Source organism: Coregonus clupeaformis, chromosome 21 (assembly GCF_020615455.1).
Source record: "Coregonus clupeaformis isolate EN_2021a chromosome 21, ASM2061545v1, whole genome shotgun sequence".
Classification (NCBI taxonomy): Eukaryota; Metazoa; Chordata; class Actinopteri; order Salmoniformes; family Salmonidae; genus Coregonus; species Coregonus clupeaformis.
In genome coordinates, this window is record NC_059212.1 from 20,782,734 (window position 1) to 20,805,540 (window position 22,807).

General features: G+C 43.1%; 1 protein-coding gene across 2 annotated transcripts in view; it reads left to right on the plus strand.

The window, feature by feature from the left end:
- The window catches only part of LOC121535054 (microtubule-associated serine/threonine-protein kinase 3), a 51,305-nt gene that overhangs the window by 19,743 nt on the left and 8,755 nt on the right, over positions 1-22,807 (plus strand). For both annotated transcript variants that reach the window (XM_041841745.2, XM_041841743.2), the window contains 11 exons: positions 9,715-9,790; positions 9,989-10,198; positions 17,225-17,326; positions 17,640-17,772; positions 18,321-18,391; positions 18,686-18,771; positions 20,342-20,550; positions 21,006-21,144; positions 21,478-21,610; positions 21,811-21,976; positions 22,386-22,487. In XM_041841745.2, the coding sequence (XP_041697679.2) occupies positions 9,715-9,790; positions 9,989-10,198; positions 17,225-17,326; positions 17,640-17,772; positions 18,321-18,391; positions 18,686-18,771; positions 20,342-20,550; positions 21,006-21,144; positions 21,478-21,610; positions 21,811-21,976; positions 22,386-22,487 (1,427 nt within the window). The remainder of the gene's footprint in view (positions 1-9,714; positions 9,791-9,988; positions 10,199-17,224; positions 17,327-17,639; positions 17,773-18,320; positions 18,392-18,685; positions 18,772-20,341; positions 20,551-21,005; positions 21,145-21,477; positions 21,611-21,810; positions 21,977-22,385; positions 22,488-22,807) is intronic.

Genomic DNA, 22,807 nt, shown 5'->3' on the forward strand with positions numbered 1-22,807 from the left:
TTCGGCCAGTTTGATGTAGCATTGCGATAAACTACATGGGAAATGAATAAGAATACAACTTTTAGATCGAAAACGTCTATCATGCATGTCAGATTTCAATACTGTCCGATGTCATAACGCAGGAGATTGTCTTCTCTTGAATGAGCCATTGATCATATAACTAGCTACTTCACATGTTGATATTGACTTTGGTATTATTGTGTCCAGGCTCTGTCATAGCCGGCTGCGACCGGGAGACCCATGGGGCGGCACACAATTGGCCCAGCGTCGTCCAGGGTAGGGGAGGGAATGGCCGGCAGGGATGTAGCTCAGTTGGTAGAGCATGGCGTTTGCAACGCCAGGGTTGTGGGTTCGATTCCCACGGGGGGCCAGTATGAAAAAATAAAAAAATAATGTATGCACTCACTAACTGTAAGTCGCTCTGGATAAGAGCATCTGCTAAATGACTAAAATGTAAATGTAGCTACGTTTGCTTGATAGCTAGCTAGCTAGCAAGCCAACCTAAAGAGAAAGCATTGCATTGTGGGTTTTGTAGTGGAGTTTAGCTGCAACAGATTTCCACAACGATTTTCACGTTGCTACCAACCTTTTTATAACGACAAAATGAAACAAAAGTATTGTTCTCACATTAGTGTTATTTAACACTAAATTATAGGAATTAGTGTGTTTTTGCTAGGTAGCGTTAGCTAGCGCTAGTCAGCTGTACCTGCGCCAAAACTCCGTCATTGTTCGTCCTATAACTTGTTCGCCATCTTCTTTTTAAATATTGAGCCACTTTTTTTATTTTCTCATGCTCTCGCTTGTGTCTGCAAATCAAATGTTATTCATCACATGCGCCAAATACAACAGGTGTAGACCTTACGGTGAAATGCTTACTTACAAGCCCTTAACCAACAATGCAGTTATGAAAATATTTACTAAATTAAAAAAAATAAGAGCAACAATAAAATAACAATAACGAGGCTATATACAGGGGGTACCGGTACTGAGTCACTGTGCGGGGGTACAGGTTAGTCGAGGTAATATGTACATGTAGGTAGGGGTAAAGTGACTATGCATAGATAGTAAACAGCGAGTAGCAGCAGCGGAAAAAACGGGGGGGGTGTAAATGCAAATTGTCCGGGTAGCTATTTGATTAGCTGTTCAGCAGTCTTATGGCTTGGGGGTAGAAGCTGTTAAGAAGCCTTTTGGACCTAGACTTGGCGCTCCGGTACCTCTTGCCGTGCGGTAGCAGAGAGAACAGTCCGACTAGGGTGGCTGGAGTCTTTGGCAATTTTTAGGGCCTTCCTCTGACACCGCCTGGTATAGAGGTCCTGGATGGCATGAAGCTTGGCCCCAGTGATGTACTGGGCCGTACGCACTACCCTCTGTAGCGCCTTGCTGTCGGAGGCCGAGCAGGTGCCATACCAGGCGGTGATTCAACCGGTCAAGATACTCTCGATGGTGCAGCTGTGGAACTTTTTGAGGATCTGAGGACCCATGCCAAATCTTTTCAGTCTCCTGAGGGGGAATGGCTGTCTTGGTGTGTTTGGACCATAATAGTTTGTTGGTGATGTGGACACCAAGGAACTTGAAGCTCTCAACCTGCTCCACTACAGCCCCGTCGATGAGAATGGGGGCATGCTCGGCCCTCCTTTTCCTGTAGTCCACGATCATCTCCTTTGTCTTGATCACGTTGAGGGAGAGGTTGTTGTCCAGGCACCACACTGCCAGGTCTCTGACCTCCTCCCTATAGGCGGTCTCAACGTTGTCGGTGATCAGGCCTACCACTGTTGTGTCGTCGGCAAACTTAATGATGGTGTTGGAGTGTTCCTTTTGTCCAGGTGGGAAAGGGCAGTGTGGAGTGCAATAGAGATTGCGTCATCTGTGGATCTGTTGGGGCGGTATGCAAATTGGAGTGGCAGCAGACATATAGTGAGCAATATGTTCCCAGATAGCACACATACGTCTGCCCAGCGTAGGGAAGATGTATACAGGATACATTGGGAAGATGCAGTTTAGACAGCGTTTGTTCATTGGCAAGACGTCTTGCAGATGTATTTAGAATGCCTACATTCTAAGTTCTACATTGTTTATACTGTATGTTGGCCAGACATCACGACTCTATTCTGTCTCGCTGACATCTTCCCAAGGTGCAAACGCTCTCCAAACTACATATTCCCCACACAATTTGATATGTCGGCCAAAGTTGTGCGCGTTATCAGGGTTTGGAACGTCAAATCATAAAATCGGTGTATCGGCCTCCCGAGTGGCGCAGTGGTCTAAGGTACTGCATCGCAGTGCTAACTTTGCCGCTAGAGATCCTGGTTTGATTCCAGGCTCTGTCGCAGCCGGCCGCGACCGGGAGACCCATGGGGCGGCACACAATTGGCCCAGCGCCATCCAGGGGAGGGTTTGGCCGGCAGGGATGTCCTTGTCCCATCGCGCACTAACGACTTCTTTGGCGGGCCCGGGAAGTGCACGCTGACTCAGTCGCCAGGTGTACGGTGTTTCCTCCAGCACATTGGTGCGGCTGGCTTCCAGGTTAAGCGGGCACTGTGTCAAGAAGCAGTGCGGCTAGGTTGGGTTGTGTTTTGGAGGACGCACGACTCTCGATCTTTGCCTCTCCCGTGTCCATACGGGAGTTGTAGCGATGGGACAAGACTTACTACCAATTGGATACCACGAAATTGGGGAGAAAAAGGGGGTAAAATACCAACAAAAATATATATATATAAAATAAATATATATACAGTCGTGGTCAAAAGTTTTGAGAATGATACAAATATTAATTTTCAGTCTGCTGTCTCAGTTTTTATGATGGCAATTTGCATATACTCCAGAATGTTATGAAGAGTGATCAGATGAATTGCAATTAATTGCAAAGTCCCTCTTTGCCATGAAAATGAACTTAATCCCCCAAAAAACATTTCAGCCCTGCCACAAAAGGACCAGCTGACATCATGTCAGTGATTCTCTCGTTAACACAGGTGAGAGTGTTGACGAGGACAAGGCTGGAGATCACCCTGTCATGCTGATTGAGTTAGAATAACAGACTGGAAGCTTTAAAAGGAGGGTGGTGCTTGAAACCATGGTTACCTGCAAGGGAACACGTGCCGTCATCATTGCTTTGCACAAAAAGGGCTTCACAGGCAAGGATATTGCTGCTAGTAAGATTGCACCTAAATCAACCATTTATTGGATCATTAAGAACTTCAAGGAGAGAGGTTCAATTGTTGTGAAGAAGGCTTCAGAGCGCCCAAGAAAGTCCAGCAAGCGCCAGGACCGTCTCCTAAAGTTGATTCAGCTGCGGGATCGGGGCACCACCAGTACAGAGCTTCCCCAGGAATGGCAGCAGGCAGGTGTGAGTGCATCTGCACGCACAGTGAGGCAAAGACTTTTGGAGGATGGCCTGGTGTCAAGAAGGGCAGCGAGGAAGCCACTTCTCTCCAGGAAAAACATCAGGGACAGACTGATATTCTGCAAAAGGTAGATTGGACTGCTGAGGACTGGGGTAAAGTTTTTTCTCTGATGAATCCCCTTTCCGATTGTTTGGGGCATCCGGAAAAAAGCTTTTCCAGAGAAGACAAGGTGAGCGCTACCATCAGTCCTGTGTCATGCCAACAGTAAAGCATCCTGAGACCATTCATGTGTGGGGTTGCTTCTCAGCCAAGGGAGTGGGCTCACTCACAATTTTGCCTATGAACATAGCCATGAATAAAGAATGGTACCAACACATCCTCCGAGAGCAACTTCTCCCAACCATCCAAGAACAGTTTGATGACGAACAATGCCTTTTCCAGCATGATGGAGCACCTTGTCATAAGGCAAAAGTGATAACGAAGTGGCTCGGGGAACAAAACATCGAAATGATGGGTCCATGGCCAGGAAACTCCCCAGACCTTAATCCCATTGAGAACTTGTGTTCAATCCTCAAGAGGCGGGTGGACAAACAAAAACCCACAAATTCTGACAAACTCCAAGCATTGATTATGCAAGAATGGGCTGCGGCCCAGAAGTTAATTAACAGCATGCCAGGGCGGATTGCAGAGGTCTTGAAAAAGAAGGGTCAACACTGCAAATATTGACTCTTTGCATAAACTTAATGTAATTGTCAATAAAAGCCTTTGACACTTATGGAATGCTTGTAATTATACTTCAGTATACCATAGTAACATCTGACAAAAATATCTAAAAACACTGAAGCAGCAAACTTTGAAGACCAATACTTGTGTCATTCTCAACCTTTGACCACGACTGTATATATCATCTGTGTATTGAATATCGTATCGGCACCTAAGTATCGGGATAATATCGTATTGTGAGGTCCCTGGCAATTCCCAGCCCTTGCAAATAGATAGCCAATCTGTCAAGGCTCACATAGAATTATGTGATTACGAGCAGCAGTAGTTCCTGGTTTTGGGTTTTCATCTTTGCTTATTTGGACGAATCAAGATTGGGCCAAGGCGGTGCTTAAACTGGTGCGGTGATTTTCAAGCCCGTGTTCGGATGATAAACAGTTTCCACTAGATTCCACAGCCACAAAATCAAAATTGGCTGTATCGTAAAAAATTCATGAAAACACGTGTGAAATTAGTGGAAGGGAGTGGATTGGCTGAGAGTTTCCATTTGCAAGGGAGGAGACTTCGCTTCTTTCCTTTGCACGAAGGTAATCACAATTGTTAACGGCATTCCCCCAAGATGTAAAAGAAGAAATGACAAACTTTTGCGAGAATTTTACTTCTGGGTAACTGAGATTGTCATGATTTGCTTAGTGACTTGCTTATCTCATTCACGATTCTTTCACATTGGTTTAGGTTCGTACCCATGAACAGAGGTGGCTTTTGCATCTGCTATGCATAAAGCTATTGAATACTGAGATTGGTGACTACATCCAGCCATCCAGGCTCTGCTTGCATCAGTGTTTATTTTCTTAATTTAGAATAGGAAAAAGCAAAACGAGTCAGTCAGTTATCCTTCTCCTCTTTCGACCACTTTAAGAAGACCAAGTCGGCCAGAGAGAAAATGCCAAAAGCGATTAGGATGGTCAAATCATTATGCAACAGAATTAAGTCCATTTTGTAATGAAGTTCAGATTGAGTTCAGACATGACAAGGGATTGTATTAAACAGTTACTTTGTGGGGTGCCCTAGAAATGGTGCTCTGGACAAATGTTGATATATTTTACAGTTATGGGGATCCCCACAACCGTACTATTTTTAACTGAAGCAACTTCCCCGATTTATTAAAAGGGGAAACTTTAAAAAAATTCAACTTCATATTCATCATCTCCAGCATCACCCCAACATCAACATACAGTGCGTTTCGGAAACTATTCAGACCCCTTGACTTTTCCCACATTTTGTTACGCTACAGCCTTATTCTTAAATGGATTTAATAGTTTTTTTCCCCCTCATCAATCTACACACAATACCCCATAATGACAAAGCAAAAAAAGGTTTTTAGAAATTTTAGCTAATTTATTACAAAGAAAACACGTATTACATTTACATAAGTATTCAGACCCTTTACTCAGTACTTTGTTGAAGCACCTTTGGCAACGATTACAGCCTCGAGTCTTCTTGGGTATGATGCTACAAGCTTAGCACACCTGTATTTGGGAGTTTCTCCCATTCCTCTCTGCAGATCCTCTCAAACTCTCTCAGGTTGGATGGGGAGCGTCACTGCACAGCTATTTTCAGGTCTCTCCAGAGATGTTCGATCGGGTTCAAGTCCGGCCTCTGGCTGGGCCACTCAAGGACATTCAGAGACTTGTCCCAAAGCCACTCCTGCGTAGTCTTGGCTGTGTGCTTAGGGTCATTGTCCTGTTGGAAGGTGAACCTTTGAAACATCAAGGATGATCAATGGAAACAGGATGCACCTGAGCTCAATTTCGAGTCTCATAGCAAAGGGTCTGAATACTTGTGTAAGTAAGGTATTTCTAATATTGTATTTTTTTGCCTGTTTTCGCTTTGTCATGGGGTACTGTGTGTAGATTGATGAGGAATTGTTTATTTAATCCATTTTAGAATAAGGAGTCTGAATACTTTCCCAATGCACTGTATGTGAAAATAGTGCGTTTATGTTCTGTAGTAAAAAAGATGGAGGAAGATACAGTTGAAGTCGGAGGTTTACATACACCTTAGCCAAATACATTTAAACTCAGTTTTTCACAATTCCTGACATTTAATCCTAGTAAAAATGCCCCGTCTTAGGTCAGTTAGGATCACCACTTTATTTTAAGAATGTGAAATGTCAGAATAATAGTAGAGAGAATGATTTATTTCAGCTTTTATTTCTTTAATCACATTCCCAGTGGGTCAGAAGTTGACATACACTCAATTAGTATTTGGTAGCATTGCCTTTAAATTGTTTAACTTGGGTCAAATGTTTCGGGTAGCCTTCCACAAGCGTCCCACAATATGTTGGGTGAATTTTTGCCCATTCCTCCTGACAGCGCTGGTGTAACTGAGTCCGGTTTGTAGGCCTCCTTGCTCGCACCCGCCTTTTCAGTTCTGCCCACACTTTTTCTATAGGATTGAGGTCAGTGCTTTGTGATGGCCACTCCAATACCTTGACTTTGTTGTCCTTAAGCCATTTTGCCACTACTTTGGAAGTATGTTTGGGGTCATTGTCCATTTGGAAGACCCATTTGCGACCAAGCTTTAACTTCCTGACTGATGTCTTGAGATGTTGCTTCAATATATCCACATAATTTTCCTTCCTCATGATGCCATCTATTTTGTGAAGTGCACCAGTCCCTCCTGCAGAAAAGCACCCCCACAGCATGATGCGGTCACCCCTGTGCTTCACGGATGGGATGTTGTTCTTTGGCTTGCAAGCCACCCCGTTTTTCGTCCAAACATAACGATGGTCATTATGGCCAAACAGTTCTATTTTTGTTTCATCAGACCAGAGGAAATTTCTCCAAAAAATACGATCTTTGTCCCCATGTGCAGTTGCAAACCGTAGTCTGGCTTTTTTATGGTGGTTTTGGAGCAGTGGCTTCTTCCTTGCTGAGCGGCCTTTCAAGTTATGTCAATATAGGACTCGTTTTACTGTGGATATAGATACTTTTGTACCTGTTTCCTCCAGCATCTTCACAAGGTCCTTTGCTGTTGTTCTGAGATTGATTCCAAAGTACGTTCATCTCTAGGAGACAGAACGCGTCTCCTTCCTGAGCCGTATGACGGCTGCGTGGTCCCATGGTGTTTATACTTGCATACTATTGTTTGTACAGGTGAACGTGGCACCTTCAGTTGTTTGGAAATTGCTCCCAAGGATGAACCAGACTTGTGGAGGTCTACAAAAATGTTTCTGAGGTCTTGGCTAATTTCTTTTGATTTTCCCATGATGTCAAGCAAAGAGGCACTGAGTTTGAAGGTAGGCCTTGAATTACATCCACAGGTACACCTCCAATTGACTCAAATGATGTCAATTAGCCTATCAGAAGCGTCTAAAGCCATAACATCATTTTCTGGAATTTTCCAAGCTGTTTAAAGGCACAGTCAACTTGGTGTACGTAAACTTCTGACCCACTGGAATTGTGATACAGTGAATTATAAGTGAAACAATCTGTCTGTAAACAATTACTTGTCATGCACAAAGTAGATGTCCTAACCGACTTGCCAAAACTATAGTTTGTTAAAAAGAAATGTGGAGTGGTTGAAAAACGAGTTTTAATGACTCCAACCTAAGTGTATGTAAACTTCCGACTTCAACTGTAAGTGTTTCCAATGGCATCGGTGTGCATCCTGTGATTTTGACCAATTGTGCATTGTCTACTAATTGGTTGATGTCATTGGAAACACATTTCTTTATCTTTTTTACTACAAAACATGTAAACATGCCATTTAAACATACAGTATGTTGATGTTGGGCTGGTGCTGTGAGCCCCACAATCTTGGACACCCATGTAATTGAGGCCAAGTCAAGACAACAAGTGTGGTCATGACTACATACAGTGGGGAAAAAAAGTATTTAGTCAGCCACCAATTGTGCAAGTTCTCCCACTTAAAAAGATGCGAGAGGCCTGTACTTTTCATCATAGGTACACGTCAACTATGACAGACAAATTGAGAAAAAAAAATCCAGAAAATCACATTGTAGGATTTTTAATGAATTTATTTGCAAATTATGGTGGAAAATAAGTATTTGGTCACCTACAAACAAGCAAGATTTCTGGCTCTCACAGACCTGTAACTTATTTTTTAAGAGGCTCCTCTGTCCTCCACTCGTTACCTGTATTAATGGCACCTGTTTGAACTTGTTATCAGTATAAAAGACACCTGTCCACAACCTCAAACAGTCACACTCCAAACTCCACTATGGCCAAGACCAAAGAGCTGTCAAAGGACACCAGAAACAAAATTGTAGACCTGCACCAGGCTGGGAAGACTGAATCTGCAATAGGTAAGCAGCTTGGTTTGAAGAAATCAACTGTAGGAGCAATTATTAGGAAATGGAAGACATACAAGACCACTGATAATCTCCCTCGATCTGGGGCTCCACGCAAGATCTCACCCCGTGGGGTCAAAATGGTCACAAGAACGGTGAGCAAAAATCCCAGAACCACACAGGGGGACCTAGTGAATGACCTGCAGAGAGCTGGGACCAAAGTAACAAAGCCTACCATCAGTAACACACTACGCCGCCAGGGACTCAAATCCTGAGTGTCCCCCTGCTTAAGCCAGTACATGTCCAGGCCCGTCTGAAGTTTGCTAGAGTCCATTTGGATGATCCAGAAGAGGATTGGGAGAATGTCATATGGTCAGATGAAACCAAACTAGAACTTTTTGGTAAAAACTCAACTCGTCGTGTTTGGAGGACAAAGAATGCTGAGTTGCTTCCAAAGAACACCATACCTACTGTGAAGCATGGGGGTGGAAACATCATGCTTTGGGGCTGTTTTTCTGCAAAGGGACCAGGACGACTGATCCGTGTAAAGGAAAGAATGAATGGGGCCATGTATCGTGAGATTTTGAGTGAAAACCTCCTTCCATCAGCAAGGGCATTGAAGATGAAACGTGGCTGGGTCTTTCAGCATGACAATGATCCCAAACACACCGCCCGGGCAACGAAGGAGTGGCTTCGTAAGAAGCATTTCAAGGTCCTGGAGTGGCCTAGCCAGTCTCCAGATCTCAACCCCATAGAAAATCTTTGGAGGGAGTTGAAAGTCTGTGTTGCCCAGCTACAGCCCCAAAACATCACTGCTCTAGAGGAGATCTGCATGGAGGAATGGGCCAAAATACCAGCAACAGCGTGTGAAAACCTTGTGAAGACTTACAGAAAACGTTTGACCTGTGTCATTGCCAACAAAGGGTATATAACAAAGTATTGAGAAACTTTTGTTATTGACCAAATACTTATTTTCCACCATAATTTGCAAATAAATTCATAAAAAATCCTACAATGTGATTTTCTGGATGTTTTTTCCTCATTTTGTCTGTCATAGTTGACGTGTACCTATGATGAAAATTACAGGCCTCTCTCATCTTTTTAAGTGGGAGAACATGCACAATTGGTGGCTGACTAAATACTTTTTTTCCCCACTGTAACTGTTTTAACTAAATGTTGCCATAAGTAGCATTTGATACATGTTTTCTCTGCTTACAGTTGAACTACTAGTCAACTGTAAAATTGCTAATAATCGTAGCACAATGTGCATTAGAAAGATAATTTGTGCTATAATGAAGAAATTGATTGAGTGATGATTTTCTTTTTTTCTTCCTCCAGTCCTGGTCGGACATGTGGCACCTTTGATAATGAGATTGTAATGATGAATCACGTTTACAAAGAGCGCTTTCCCAAGGTAGGTATTATTTTCTGACTCGCCACACTTTTTTTTTCTAGCACATCAATAGATTCATCCTCTTCACAAAATACTTTCAGTGTCTACTTTTATATTTAACTTTTATCTGCTTTTTAATTGTCTATGAAGTGCATTGACATGCATTGTGTTGGTGACACACACGTTCAAGTTTATCGTAACATTTGATGTGATCTCTAGGCCACAGCCCAGATGGAGGGGCGGCTGCTGGACATCCTCGCTGACTGCTCCCCAGACAGCACTCTGCCTCTGGCCGACGGCGTGTTGGGCTTCATCCAGCACCAGCTAGTGGAGCTGGCCAGAGACTGCCTGGACAAGTCCCAGATGGGCCTGGTCACCTCGCGCTACTTTATGGAGCTGCAGGAGAAAGTGGAGAAACTACTGCATGAGGTGAGGTTCTCTCTTGAATGACTCAGCTAAAGTCTCGTGCATACATTTTGCATTAGGTAGGCTCTCTCATAGAAATAGATTTACATGAGTGTATTCAGGTATGGAACTTTTGGAAACTGTCAAATTGCCGTGGTCTGAGGAGCTTTCCCCTATTTCTATTGGCTCTCTCCTGAATGATAAAATGATACAAGCCTGATGTAGTATGTGGGCTGTTCTTTTGGACATGCAAATTTAAGAAATGAACTTAAAAAGATCTGTTCTTTCAACATTAAATTGCATGGAGGATATGTTTAGCCTACGGAATAATACCTTTTACCATCTCAGGCATGAAAAACCTATAAACTAAGAGCTTTTTATCTGCCCTTGTACGACGTTGTCTGTTAACCCTATTATGGGACACTTATGGAACTGCCTAACTGTTATTAAAAGCATGTTTGAGATAAATCCAACATTTTGTCATGGATCAAGTATTCCTTGTACAAATAAACTCACATATAATATAAAACAGATAACCTTACCATTGGGCCTCTGACAGGGTTGATGATAACAGGGTTGAGGTTTTAGGTGAAGATCGGCCATTACTCCTCATGTGGTGAAAAGCATGGGACCACATGGTGTTCATGGAATTGGGAATTATACATATGTTCCACACATAATGAAAGTCAAAATCAAATTAAAATGTTGAGCTCGACCACCTCAGTCAAAGCTAAAACAATTATAAATACACCAAAAAGAAAGAGAATACTTCCTTCCTTTTCCACCATGCTGTTCAGAGGACCCAAATGATGTCACCTGCTGTGAATCATTTAACTTGGTGGAATGGCGTCCATTATTTTAAAGGGGTAAATTGTTTCCATAACAGGGTTGGCCTTAAAATGAGGGACAAACGTAAATGCATCACTAATCACATGAATATAAATAATAATCTTCAGAAATGACTGTCAAAGCAGCAAAATAACGAGGCCTTTACAATGATGGTGAAACTATGCAAGTATGTGGACACCTCTTCAAATTTGTGGATTCGGCTATTTCAGCCATACCCGTTGCTGACAGATGTATAAAATTGAACACACAGCCATGCAGTAGAATGGCCCGTACTGAAGAGCTCAGTGAATTTCAACGTGGCACCGTCATAGGATGCCACCTATCCAACAAGTCAGTTTGTCAAATTTCTGCCCTGCTAGAGCTGCCTCGGTCAACTGTAAGTGCTGTTATTGTTAAGTAGAAACGTCTAGGAGCAACAATGGCTCAGCCGCGAAGTGGTAGGCCACACCAGCTGACAGAATGGGACCGCCGAGTGCTGAAGCGCGTAACGTGTAAAAATCACCTGTCCTCGGTTGTAACACTCACTACCGAGTTCCAAACTGCCACTGGAAGCAACGTCCGCACAAGAACTGTTCGTTGGGAGCTTGATGAAATGGGTTTCCATGGCCGAGCAGCCGCACACAAGCCTAAGATCACCATGCGGAATGCCAAGCGTCGGCTGGAGTGGTTTAAAGCTTGCTGCCATTGGACTCTGCAGCAGTGGAAATGAGTTCTCTGGAGTGATGAATCACGCTTCACCATCTGGCAGTCCGACGAACAAATCTGGGTTTGGCTGATGCCAGGAGAACGCTACCTGCCCGAATGCATAGTGCCAACTTTAATGTTTGGTGGAGGAGGAATAATGGTCTGGGGCTGTTTTTTCATTGTTCGGGCTAGGCCCCTTAGTTCCAATAACGCTACAGCATACAATGACATTCTAGACGATTCCGTGCTTCCAACTTTGTGGCAACAGTTTGGGGAAGGCCCTTTCCTGTTTCAGCATGACAATACTCCTGTGCACAAAGCGAGGTCCATACAGAAATGGTTTTTGGAGATCCGTGTGGAGGAACTTGACTGGCATGCACAGAGCCCTGACCTCAACCCCATCTAACACCATTTGGGATGAATTGGAACGCTGACTGCGAGCCAGGTCTAATCGCCCAATAACAGTGCCCGACCTCAAATGTTTGTGGCTGAATAGAAGCAAGTCCCCGCTGCAATGCTCCAACATCTAGTGGAAAGCCTTCCCAGAAGAGTGGAGGCTGTTATAGCAGCAAAGGGGGGACCAACTTCATATTAATGCCCATGGTTTTGTAATGAGATGGTCGAAGAGCAGGTGTCCACATACTTTTGGAAATGTAGTGTAGAAGTCCTGGATTGCAGGGAGCTCAGCCTCAGTGATGTACTGGGCTGTCTGCACCACCCTGCAATCGAGGCCGGTGCTATTGCCATACCAGGCAGTGATGCAGCCAGTCAAAATGCTCTCAATGGTGCAGCTGTATAACTTTTTGAGGGCCAATGGCAAACTTTTTCAACCTCCTGAGGGGGAAGAGGTGCTGCTGCATGTGTGTTTCGACCATTTAAAGTCTTTTGTGATTTGGACACCGAGGAACTTGAAGCTGTCGACCTGCTCCACTGCAGACCCGTCAATGTGGTATGTCTTTTTTTTAGATAAATATTTTGCATTAGCTAGGTTTCCATCGAATTGGTGACATTTTCATGCGAATATTCTAAAATACGCATAAATAAAATATGCACATTTTCCCACCAGACATGTTTCTCCATCAAATTGACTTGGTCTGTGTGTGATGACGTAGAGCACATAAGTTACTTTTGCAGTTAAATTCATGTACCGAATAAAAAATACAAGTTGAATGGGTTTCCATCGCATTTACAACTCTACTGATGGTTTTGTCACAAAAAAATTGCATTTACATAGCGAATGTGCCCACTCTGGTATTGGCACATGCGCTCTAGCTAACAGCTCGCAGACACAGTGCGGGTATAGCCTACATGAGATTATTATGGACAACAGAGCGAGATTATTTAAATGTGTCTATCTGCAGCCGAGCATCAATCATCATGGGGGGGGGGGGGGTCAGTCAATGTAAATAGTCCGGGTGGCCATTTGATTAATTGTTCAACAGTCTTATGGCTTGGGGGTAGAAGCTGTTAAGGAGCCTTTTGGTCCTAGACTTGGCACTCCGGTACCACTTGCCGTGCGGTAGCAGAGAGAACTGTCTGACTTGGGTGACTCCAGTCTTTGACAATTTTTTGGGGCTTTCCTCTGACACCGCCTAGTATATAGGTCCTGGATGGCAGGAAGCTTGGCCCCAGTGCTGGGCCGTACGCACTACCCTCTGTAGCGCCTTACGTCAGATGCCGAGCAGTTGCCATACCAGGCTGCGATGCAACTGGTCAGAATGCTCTCGATGGTTCAGCTGTGTAACTTTTTGAGGATCTGATCTCCTGAGGGGGAAACCGATTCTGTTAGGACGAATGGTGCCACAAGCCCCTATTTTCATTTAAGAGGTCTATGAAAAGTGGATGTAGAACAATCAGACAGGGTGATTGACGGCGGGGGCGCTTGCTGGGGAGGGGTGGCTCCCAAACGTCATCATCCAAATCCTCTGCATCCTCCACTCTGTGGTGAATAAAATAAAGGGATATATTGTTGTGGCCCCGTGTAGCTCTGTTAGTAGAGCATGGCGCTTGTAACGCCAGGGTTGTGGGTTCGATTCCCACGGGGGGCCAGTATGAAAAAAATTATGCACTCACTAAGTCGCTCTGGATAAGAGCATCAGCTAAATGACTAAAATGTAAAATGTTGTAAGACGCACAGAATTACAGTTGACTCAATTTAGAAAACGACATTACTGTAAAGTTAAAAACACCAAGCCTAAACTTTATCTGTACAGTGACTCACATAGGTGTGAAGCACACACAATGCAAACAGTAACACTTTGGAGACAAAGGCAGATCTGAGAACCACAAATAAACAATGGCTATGAGAGTTTAGTGGCCTCTCCAAAGTTACAAGGATGAAATTTAGAACAGTGAACGAATATGAAAGACAATAACTATAGAAATTACTTGTTACATAGGCCTATGTAAACTAAATCCAAAGCACAAAAAGCAGACAACTTATAAAAAACTAAATACATATTGTAAATTGGCTATATAAAGTCATGAAAATAATGTACTTACAGATCTAAAAGTCGATCCTTCTAGAAAGCAATATTCGTCGGCCGTGTCGAAATCATTTTTTAAAAACCTTTCCCCCACTTAAAGCACAAATTAAAGCGATGAAATCTGTTTACAATGTAATGTAGCGTGCTCGGTACGTCTCGTCTCTGAACCAGGTAGCAATAGTTCGCAGTACGCATAAAAGGTTCTAGGCCTTGCTTTGTCCCACCAGGTCCAACTGCATATCCCTGGAAAGCTTATCTCATTGGCTACAAGACTCAAGGTGCCATAGTAGCCAATCTCCTGTGTAATGGATGCCTACAGCGCGTAAGTAGGCATCATCATATTTTTTATGCGCAAAGATATAGTCACTCGGTGGACGTTCGATGTTGCCATTAAGTCATACATCATCAGATAACATTGGCAATAGGTTAGATTTGTTCCTACCAACCAAATGATTAATTTGATACCCCTCATGTAGCTATAGCTCAAACACAGACCAAATCGAAGCTTACCTTGTAAGATATTTGTTGTTTGGCGAAAACGATGTGTAAAATAAACATTTTGACTCTCGGGGCTGGTGATCAATAACGGTAGGTCACGGGCAGACAAATAAGACATCGTCATGATCTGTGGAGTCCCAGCTTTAGGTGTGTATCAACGTATTCCATGTTTATTTCGTTTATGGTTCACAACGCTAACCGGAATGTAGGTAGCAGCCATCTTTAAATGAGGTCATCGACTCGGCCTGCCCTTATAAATGTGTATGCCCATATATGGTAGTAAGTCACACCCAAGATTTTAAGGCACCGATCAATAGCCAAGATACTCAGCTTTCCGCAGACACCCTGCTTTTGCAGATAGGGGCTACCGTTCTCATACCAGACTGAATTGAATAAAACAAATCAAATAGGGTCCCCAAATATGGGGACTTTACATTTAAGAGGATAAACTGCATGTCTTCCCGAGTCGTTGTGGCAGGACCACACAACTTCGATGGTTGGTTGATGATGGTTATTATATAAATATTTGCGCATAAAAACGTTTCCACCGACATTTCTCGCATAATGAATTTTACAGACACAAAAATAGCCCACCTTTTCTAGTATATTTAGTTTTGTCGACATTAGGAAAGTTTACAGAGATTACCTGTTTCTATCAGGCCTGTCGTGAAATGTTTTATCCGATATGTACTTTAAGCACATAAGAAGGTTGGATGGAGACCTGGTTATTGATTTCAGTGGCCTCTCAGTGTATTGAGAACATTAGATTGGAATTGGTCGTTTGATAGGTGCTCGCCCTGCTTTGATTCTAAACCATTAGTTGGCTCCGGCGCAATTGTCATTTTACATTAAATGGATCTCTCCAGTCTTACATGTGATTGCGTAAGCAGGGCTCATTGTGTAACTTTCCATAGGATCAATGCTTAACCATTGCTGTCCATACAATGGCTTGCCTTTATTTTTTGCTTTGTTAGTTTGTTGGCAGAGTTTTTCCCTGTATGTCATTCATTTTTCAAATATAGGATGCATCCGAGTTCATTCAGTCCTCTTATAATGGTTTGTTTTTGTCATAAGACCAAATATGTACCCTCTCTTCAAAAACAGAGCCACATCCTAGACAGAATTACAGTATTATGAAACCCTGTCATTGTTCGTACACTTTGTTGTACTTTCACATTAGACGGTGTTGCAGGCTGATCAGTATCCCCTGATCCCCTATAACAGTCACCATTTGTCAAAGCATCGACTACAACTTTTAAACTTTTCTAAAAGTTTATTGCCAGTCTCATGCCTGAATACTCAGGCTTAAAAAATACTGCACAATAATTGCAATGGATATTTGAAGCACAATTGACTAAGTTATACTTTTAATTAATAATTAAAATGCCATTTAGCAGACGCTTTTATCCAAAGCGACTTACAGTCATGCGTGCATACATTATTTTTTGTGTGTGTATGGGACACTTGATTGGGCACTATTTCTGTCACATTTGTAATAACTTGAAGCAGTGAATACTAAGCCAACTACCAACAGATTACTAGTAAGGAGCAGTTAAAAAAACTCTCTTTAACACTAATCTTTAAAGGGGAAATCTGCATTTTAAACAATAACAAAGGGCACCCCACCAATGTTTTGGTAAAAATATGAGGGATGAGGCTGGAGAAATGTAACCTTCACAAATATAGTTTTAAATATATGTTTTGATGCTATACAGTGTTTGTTTACAATTATATCATTTAAAAACATTGGCGTAAAACTTATGTTTTGGGTTCTGATGGGGTGCAACAGTTGAACTAAGCACATGAGGCATTCATAAGTTATAGTCTTCAAGAATCAATGGAGATATATAATTAATTTAAAAGTCAAAAAATGAATGTATCAATTGCAGATTGACCCAATGTTTGAATTATATATTTTTTTAATTTTTTTAGTAATTTAGCAGACGCTCTTATCCAGAGCGACTTACAGTTAGTGAGTGCATACATTTTCATACTGGCCCCCCGTGGGAAACGAACCCACAACCCTGGCGTTGCAAGCGCATGCTCTACAGGGGACCTTTTAAGTGAGAACAGCCTGGTTATTTGATTGTGAAAGAATGAGTTATACTGTAAGTGTTGTATTTGATTATCATTACTATACAGACTAAGCCACTTACTTTGACATTATACCAGATTATTTTGTAATGCTTCTATCGCAGTGCTGCCATGATGATAACTATAATAATAATAATTATTATTATGTTTTGGTGTGTGCTTATATGTACAAGTTTTTATTATACTCATGTATCAATTGGAAATGTGATTTTTGCATATCCCAACTCCCCTTGAGACACCCTCGGAGAGTGGGGACACTGCCAGGGTCCAGACCCTGGAGCAATTAGGGTTAAGTACCTTGCTCAAGGGGACAGATTTTTCACCTTTGAACTAGCGACCTTTCGGTTACTGGCCCAACGCTCTAACCGCTATGCTACCTACTGCCAATGTCATATACCAGGCATATAAGGTTCTGTATTGTTCTTGTCATGGTGATCAGGCGTATGAGCGGTCAGACAGTGAGGAAGTGACCATCATCATCAAGCTGGTGAAGAAGATTCTCATCATTATCTCCAGGCCAGCCAGGTTACTGGAGTGTCTGGTAAGATTCCCACACTCATGAAAATATATTTTTATTCTCCATTTCAGGAAGTTGTGCTTGTAAAGCTAACCAACACAACACATATGATTCATAACATCCATGATGCATTTTGCCCAGCCTCTATGATGTTGTTAATACTTTTTCATAGATTAAGTACAGTGAGAGCTAGTGTTAAGTACTCACCACTAAGTGTACATACTAGTTTGTTACAGGGTTATAACACTGTAGAAACCCTGGTAAACATACAGTATACCTATCTATGTAACGTGAATCATAATAACCAATATTCCTATGGTCTTTACACCACCAATAGGAGTTTGACCCGGAGGAGTTCTTGCACCGTCTGGAGGCAGCGGAGGGCCATGCCAAGGTGGGCCAGGTCATCAAGACAGACATCCCCCGCTACATCATCAGCCAGCTTGGCCTCACCAGAGACCCTCTGGAAGGTACAGTACTGTGGGGCTTCCTCTTCCTGGTAGAATCCTAGAGTGATATAAAGAAGGATGGGCCTGAGCTAGGAGCCTCACAGAGCTATCTAATCTATACATCAGCTAAAGCATGAGCAGTGGGAGCCATTGGAAGGTATTTGTAGGGTTTCCTGTTCTTCTTGATGCATTCCATGGTTGACTTCCCCTTAAGTTTCCTAGGCTCAGTTCTAAACCAACCACTATCTTAATATGAAGCACTTTAGGGTTATTTTAAAACCTGGCCAAGCGGCTACCTGTTGAAAAGATGCGGCTACCTAGTGATTCTCCCATAATGTCTTTGAATATAATATGCAATAGTTCAACTTATGATCGCACTGAGTTACAGAGGGGTGACCGTATGAGGATAACAAGGGTCATGTTCATTAAGGCATGCAAGATAAACGTTTAAAACGTCTTTGCTACAGAAAATGAGTGTTTCGTATTGTTCAGGTAGTCTCTGCAGGTTTCAGTCTGTTTTCTGTCGTTTGGTGCCTGACCATGGTCTCTCTCCCACTGTTGTACTGTAGACATGGTCCATCTGGAGCAGACCTGCCCTGGGCACGGAGCGGCCTGCAGAGACGCTGACGACACTGGGGAGGTAAGGCAACCAGAAACAGTTTCACTGCAGGATAAGTTCAGCCCCATGATGGTTAGATCATAGTGATGTAAAGCATTGTATTAGCATAGTGTAGCATGTACTGTGTAGGCCTATTGCATGAACTAGCATGTTCTAGAATTTAGTTGGCTTGGCTTTAGATGAGATGCATAGAAGAAAGTAAAGAAAGCTCTCTAAAAATTATATAACACATACTATGGCAATTACACAGCTTGTTTATTCGTTTTGACCTGGCGTTCAGGAGAAATAGCTTTGTTCCGCAATTTTGTGTCTCAGAACCGGGCAGCCTGCACTTCTTCTCGCAGGAAACCACTTGAGAGCGACTTTGACACCCTCAAGGTCATCAGTAACGGGGCCTATGGGTGAGTACGAGCTCTTCATTTATAGCGGTCTTTGAGGAAATCTGTGTGTGCAAAACGCAGAAGTGAAACTGAAAGAGGATGTTTTGAATGTGTGTGCTGCCATACAGTTGGCAAACATTTCTTCAACAAATACCATGCCAATGTTTGACCAACTGGCCAAATGCCTGTTCAAATATGTTGTTAGTGATGTGAGGACCCATTGCGCCATATTAAGCCGGGTGTACACTATACGATTTTGGCCCTGATTTTAGCTATCCCAGACAAGTTTTTGAGGTCAGAGACAAAATCTGCATGTCGTTGCTTACTCGAGGCCCGCGGCCGTCACCGGCGCTCGTTTAATGTGAGCGGGTCAAGAGACCCAATCAGAGGGCTACCGATCCCGTCTTTGAGCAGTCCCAGATGTCCCAAATTTTATTTTCAAACCGGTTTGATTTTATCGGCAGAAAGTCTGCAATGCTCTTGTAGGGTGAGATGTGCAACCACAAGTTGGAGAACGGTGATCAGCAATAGCCAATGAGAGCTCACCAGAGAAGAAGCCAGTGAGATGATGACAGTGTTTCGCATCACCCAGAATCAGTGTTGCCAACTTAGCGACTTTGTTGCTATATTTAGCGAGTATTCAGACCCCTCTAGCGACACATTTTCAAAAAAGCGACTAGCGACAAATCTAGTTACCTTTTTCTGGTGTTATTGGAAACTCTGACGTGAAAGCACGTATCGTTCTTACTCTTCTCAACAAGCAGCGGGTGCTGCCCCCGTCCCAAAGCGCTCACAGGCCCCACCCCCGTCCCAAAGCGCTCACAGGCGGCCCAGTCCTCACGCAGCAGTCCCTCCCAGCTGCAGTCAGAGCAGGAGATGTTCACCCCTCCGCGTCCAGACTGCAAATGAATCGTGCATGCGGGAAGCCGCCGCTGGCTGATCCCGCCCTGGCTTACATTCAGGGTGGGATGTAAATGTAAACATTAAAATAAACAATAATCAACAGAAAAAAGTTAATTTGTAGTTCTAAACATATTTAGGGTGTTTTTTACTCACTTTTTGTCTCTCCCACCAAGTTATTCCTCTCTCCTACAGCGTCCATCACAATTACATGCACATGGCCAATTATTCAAATTCACCCTGTCCAATCCTCCCAGATCTCCAAAAGTGACTAGGGGTTGTTTCTGGAAAGGGCCTGTGTCTAAATAGTTTTACAGAAGACAGCTCCCTCTTTTTATCTCCACTACACAATATGTCAAAAGCAATATGATTGATGCTTACTGGTCATACTCTCTCACATCAGTGCAGAAGAAGTAACTTAAGACAGTTATTCAGGTGCTTCTTATAACAAACTGGCTTTTCCTTTCTTCTCTCATTTCTTTCTCTCTCTCTCTGCCTTTCTTTTCTCCATTTCTCCCTTTCCTCTCTCTGCCTTTCTTTTCTCCATTTCTCTCTCTCTCTCTCTCTCTCTCTCTCTCTCTCTCTCTCTCTCTCTCTCTCTCTCTCTCTCTCTCTCTCTCTCTCTCTCTCTCTCTCTCTCTCTCTCTCTCTCTCTCTCTCTCTCTCTCTCTCTCCTTTTCCATGGTCGCAGTGCTGTGTTCCTGGTGAGGCACAGGGAAACCCGGCAGCGTTTTGCCATGAAGAAGATCAACCGGCAGAACCTGATGCTGAGGAACCAGATCCAGCAGGTATTTGTGGAGAGAGACATCCTGACCTTCGCTGAGAACCCCTTTGTCGTCTCCATGTTCTGCTCCTTTGAGACTCGCAGACACCTCTGTATGGTCATGGAGTATGTAGAAGGTAGGTTCTTAATGAAGATCTACACCCCTGCAGACTCACACAGACATATAATGTATATGGAAGGGTAGAATCCACTGGAATGTCATACAAGATACACACAGTCACACGCACACACACATTTGATTTTTTACACACTCATATGCTACGTATTGATTTACAGACGCTACCACTGCATGGCTATGGAGCATGACAGTACATCAGAATACCACCTTACCCTCACTCAACCCGCTTATTCTAAACGTAATGACTCCAAATTCACTCTTTGGGTGAAATTAGCCCAAGGCGGAGATTAGTTGAAATGATTGTCAGATAATAAACTTATATTATAGCGGCTGTAACTCTGATGCCTTGCAGTTCAAATTCAAGTCTCAGCAGCACACAAATCAAATCAGGCTCTCATGGTCGTTGCTGCCAGCCTTTAACACAGTCTGTTGGCGTGCCATCTTCCTCCTCAGGTGGGGACTGTGCCAACCTGTTGAAAAACATTGGCCCGCTGCCAGTGGACATGACCCGGATGTACTTTGCAGAGACTGTCTTGGCACTGGAGTACCTCCATAACTATGGCATCGTACACAGAGACCTGAAACCTGACAAGTGAGTCTGGAACCTGACTATCCAGGTGTCCTGCTCATAGTATACAGTAATGAAAGTGTGGCAGTGTGTATTCTGCTTTGTGTTCATGGTGTTGTCATTTTCAAACTAGGCCTACCGGTGTATTCTTTTTCAAACTAGGTCTATTTTCTATAGGCATTTTAAAGATGGTAAATTATCAGAGACACCGGAGAAGAGCACTTCTTTGGTTATGTGTAGAACATACATTCTGGAAGTTTTTTACACAAAGGCTTTTTTCGGCCTTGTTCACTATCCAGCATCAACTTCTGTTCTGTGGTAAATTATTGTTTTCTAATGTATTTTCTTCCTGTGTAGTTTGCTGATCACATCCATGGGCCATATCAAGCTGACTGACTTTGGCCTGTCCAAGATCGGCCTGATGAACATGACCACCAACCTGTATGAGGAACACATTGAGAAGGACACAAGGGAGTTCATAGACAAGCAGGTGAGCTCAATCTTTCTCTATCCTCTTTCTCTCCATTTTTGTCTAAATTGTTTTCTAATTTCCTCTCCATCTCTCTTTCTCTCTCTCTCTCTCTCTCTCTCTCTGATACCTTCTCATTCTGTTTATCTACCTGACCTATACTCTTTTTATTGTCCAATGCCCATTCTTAAATCCTCCCTTCTTCTGGTTCTCTGTCTCAGGTGTGTGGTACTCCAGAGTACATTGCCCCAGAGGTGATCTTAAGGCAGGGCTATGGAAAGCCGGTGGACTGGTGGGCTATGGGCATCATCCTCTATGAGTTCCTGGTGGGCTGCGTGCCTTTCTTCGGGGACACACCCGAACAGCTCTTCGGACAGGTGGTCAATGGTGAGAGTCATCTCATGAATGGGAAACGTTAGCCTGGTTAAATTAGACTGAATGCTATGTTTACTGTTGTTCACTCTGGTTTATCCAGGCTAGGGTAATGTGGCTTTGACTGGTCAAATTAATTCAATGAATAGGAGGTGCCTGTAGAGCCTATCTGTTGCCATGGATTGCATGCGATCACAGTCTTCTTGACCCAAAGACACCCTCTATCTTTTCTTACTCTGTGATAGGCAAATGTCCATAGTGCCAGATGTCTTTCAAACATCTAGTCACCAATGTCAAGAAGAACTTCTCGTCATCAATATCACAGTTCCCAACTACCAGTCTATTTGAATTATTGTCAAATGTTTCATGTTGTATTGTGTGTAATTCAGATGATATGGTATTCAGAAATGTGTGTATTTCACAGATGACATCATCTGGCCTGAGGGGGAGGACGCCCTGCCTGCTGATGCCCAGGACCTGATCACCAGGTTGCTGAGGCAAAGCCCTCTGGACCGCCTCGGGACTGGTGGGTGGCTTCTTTATTACCTTCTTCATTTGTCATTTTGGAGTCACTTCTATTGTAAATTGGATTAGAATATTTCTGAACACTTCTACGTCAATGTGGATGCTACCATGATGTTTATGGAGAATCATGAATGAATCGTGAATAATGATGAATGAGAAAGTTAAGAGGCACACATCCAAATCATTATATTCTTCACTGAAACAATTCAATGTCATGATCATTGTTTTTATTACTAAGATGGTTTGATGAGCTGAATCAAAAATGCACCACCTAAAGTGATATGGGTTTGACTATATTGACCATATTGACTACTGGTTTGA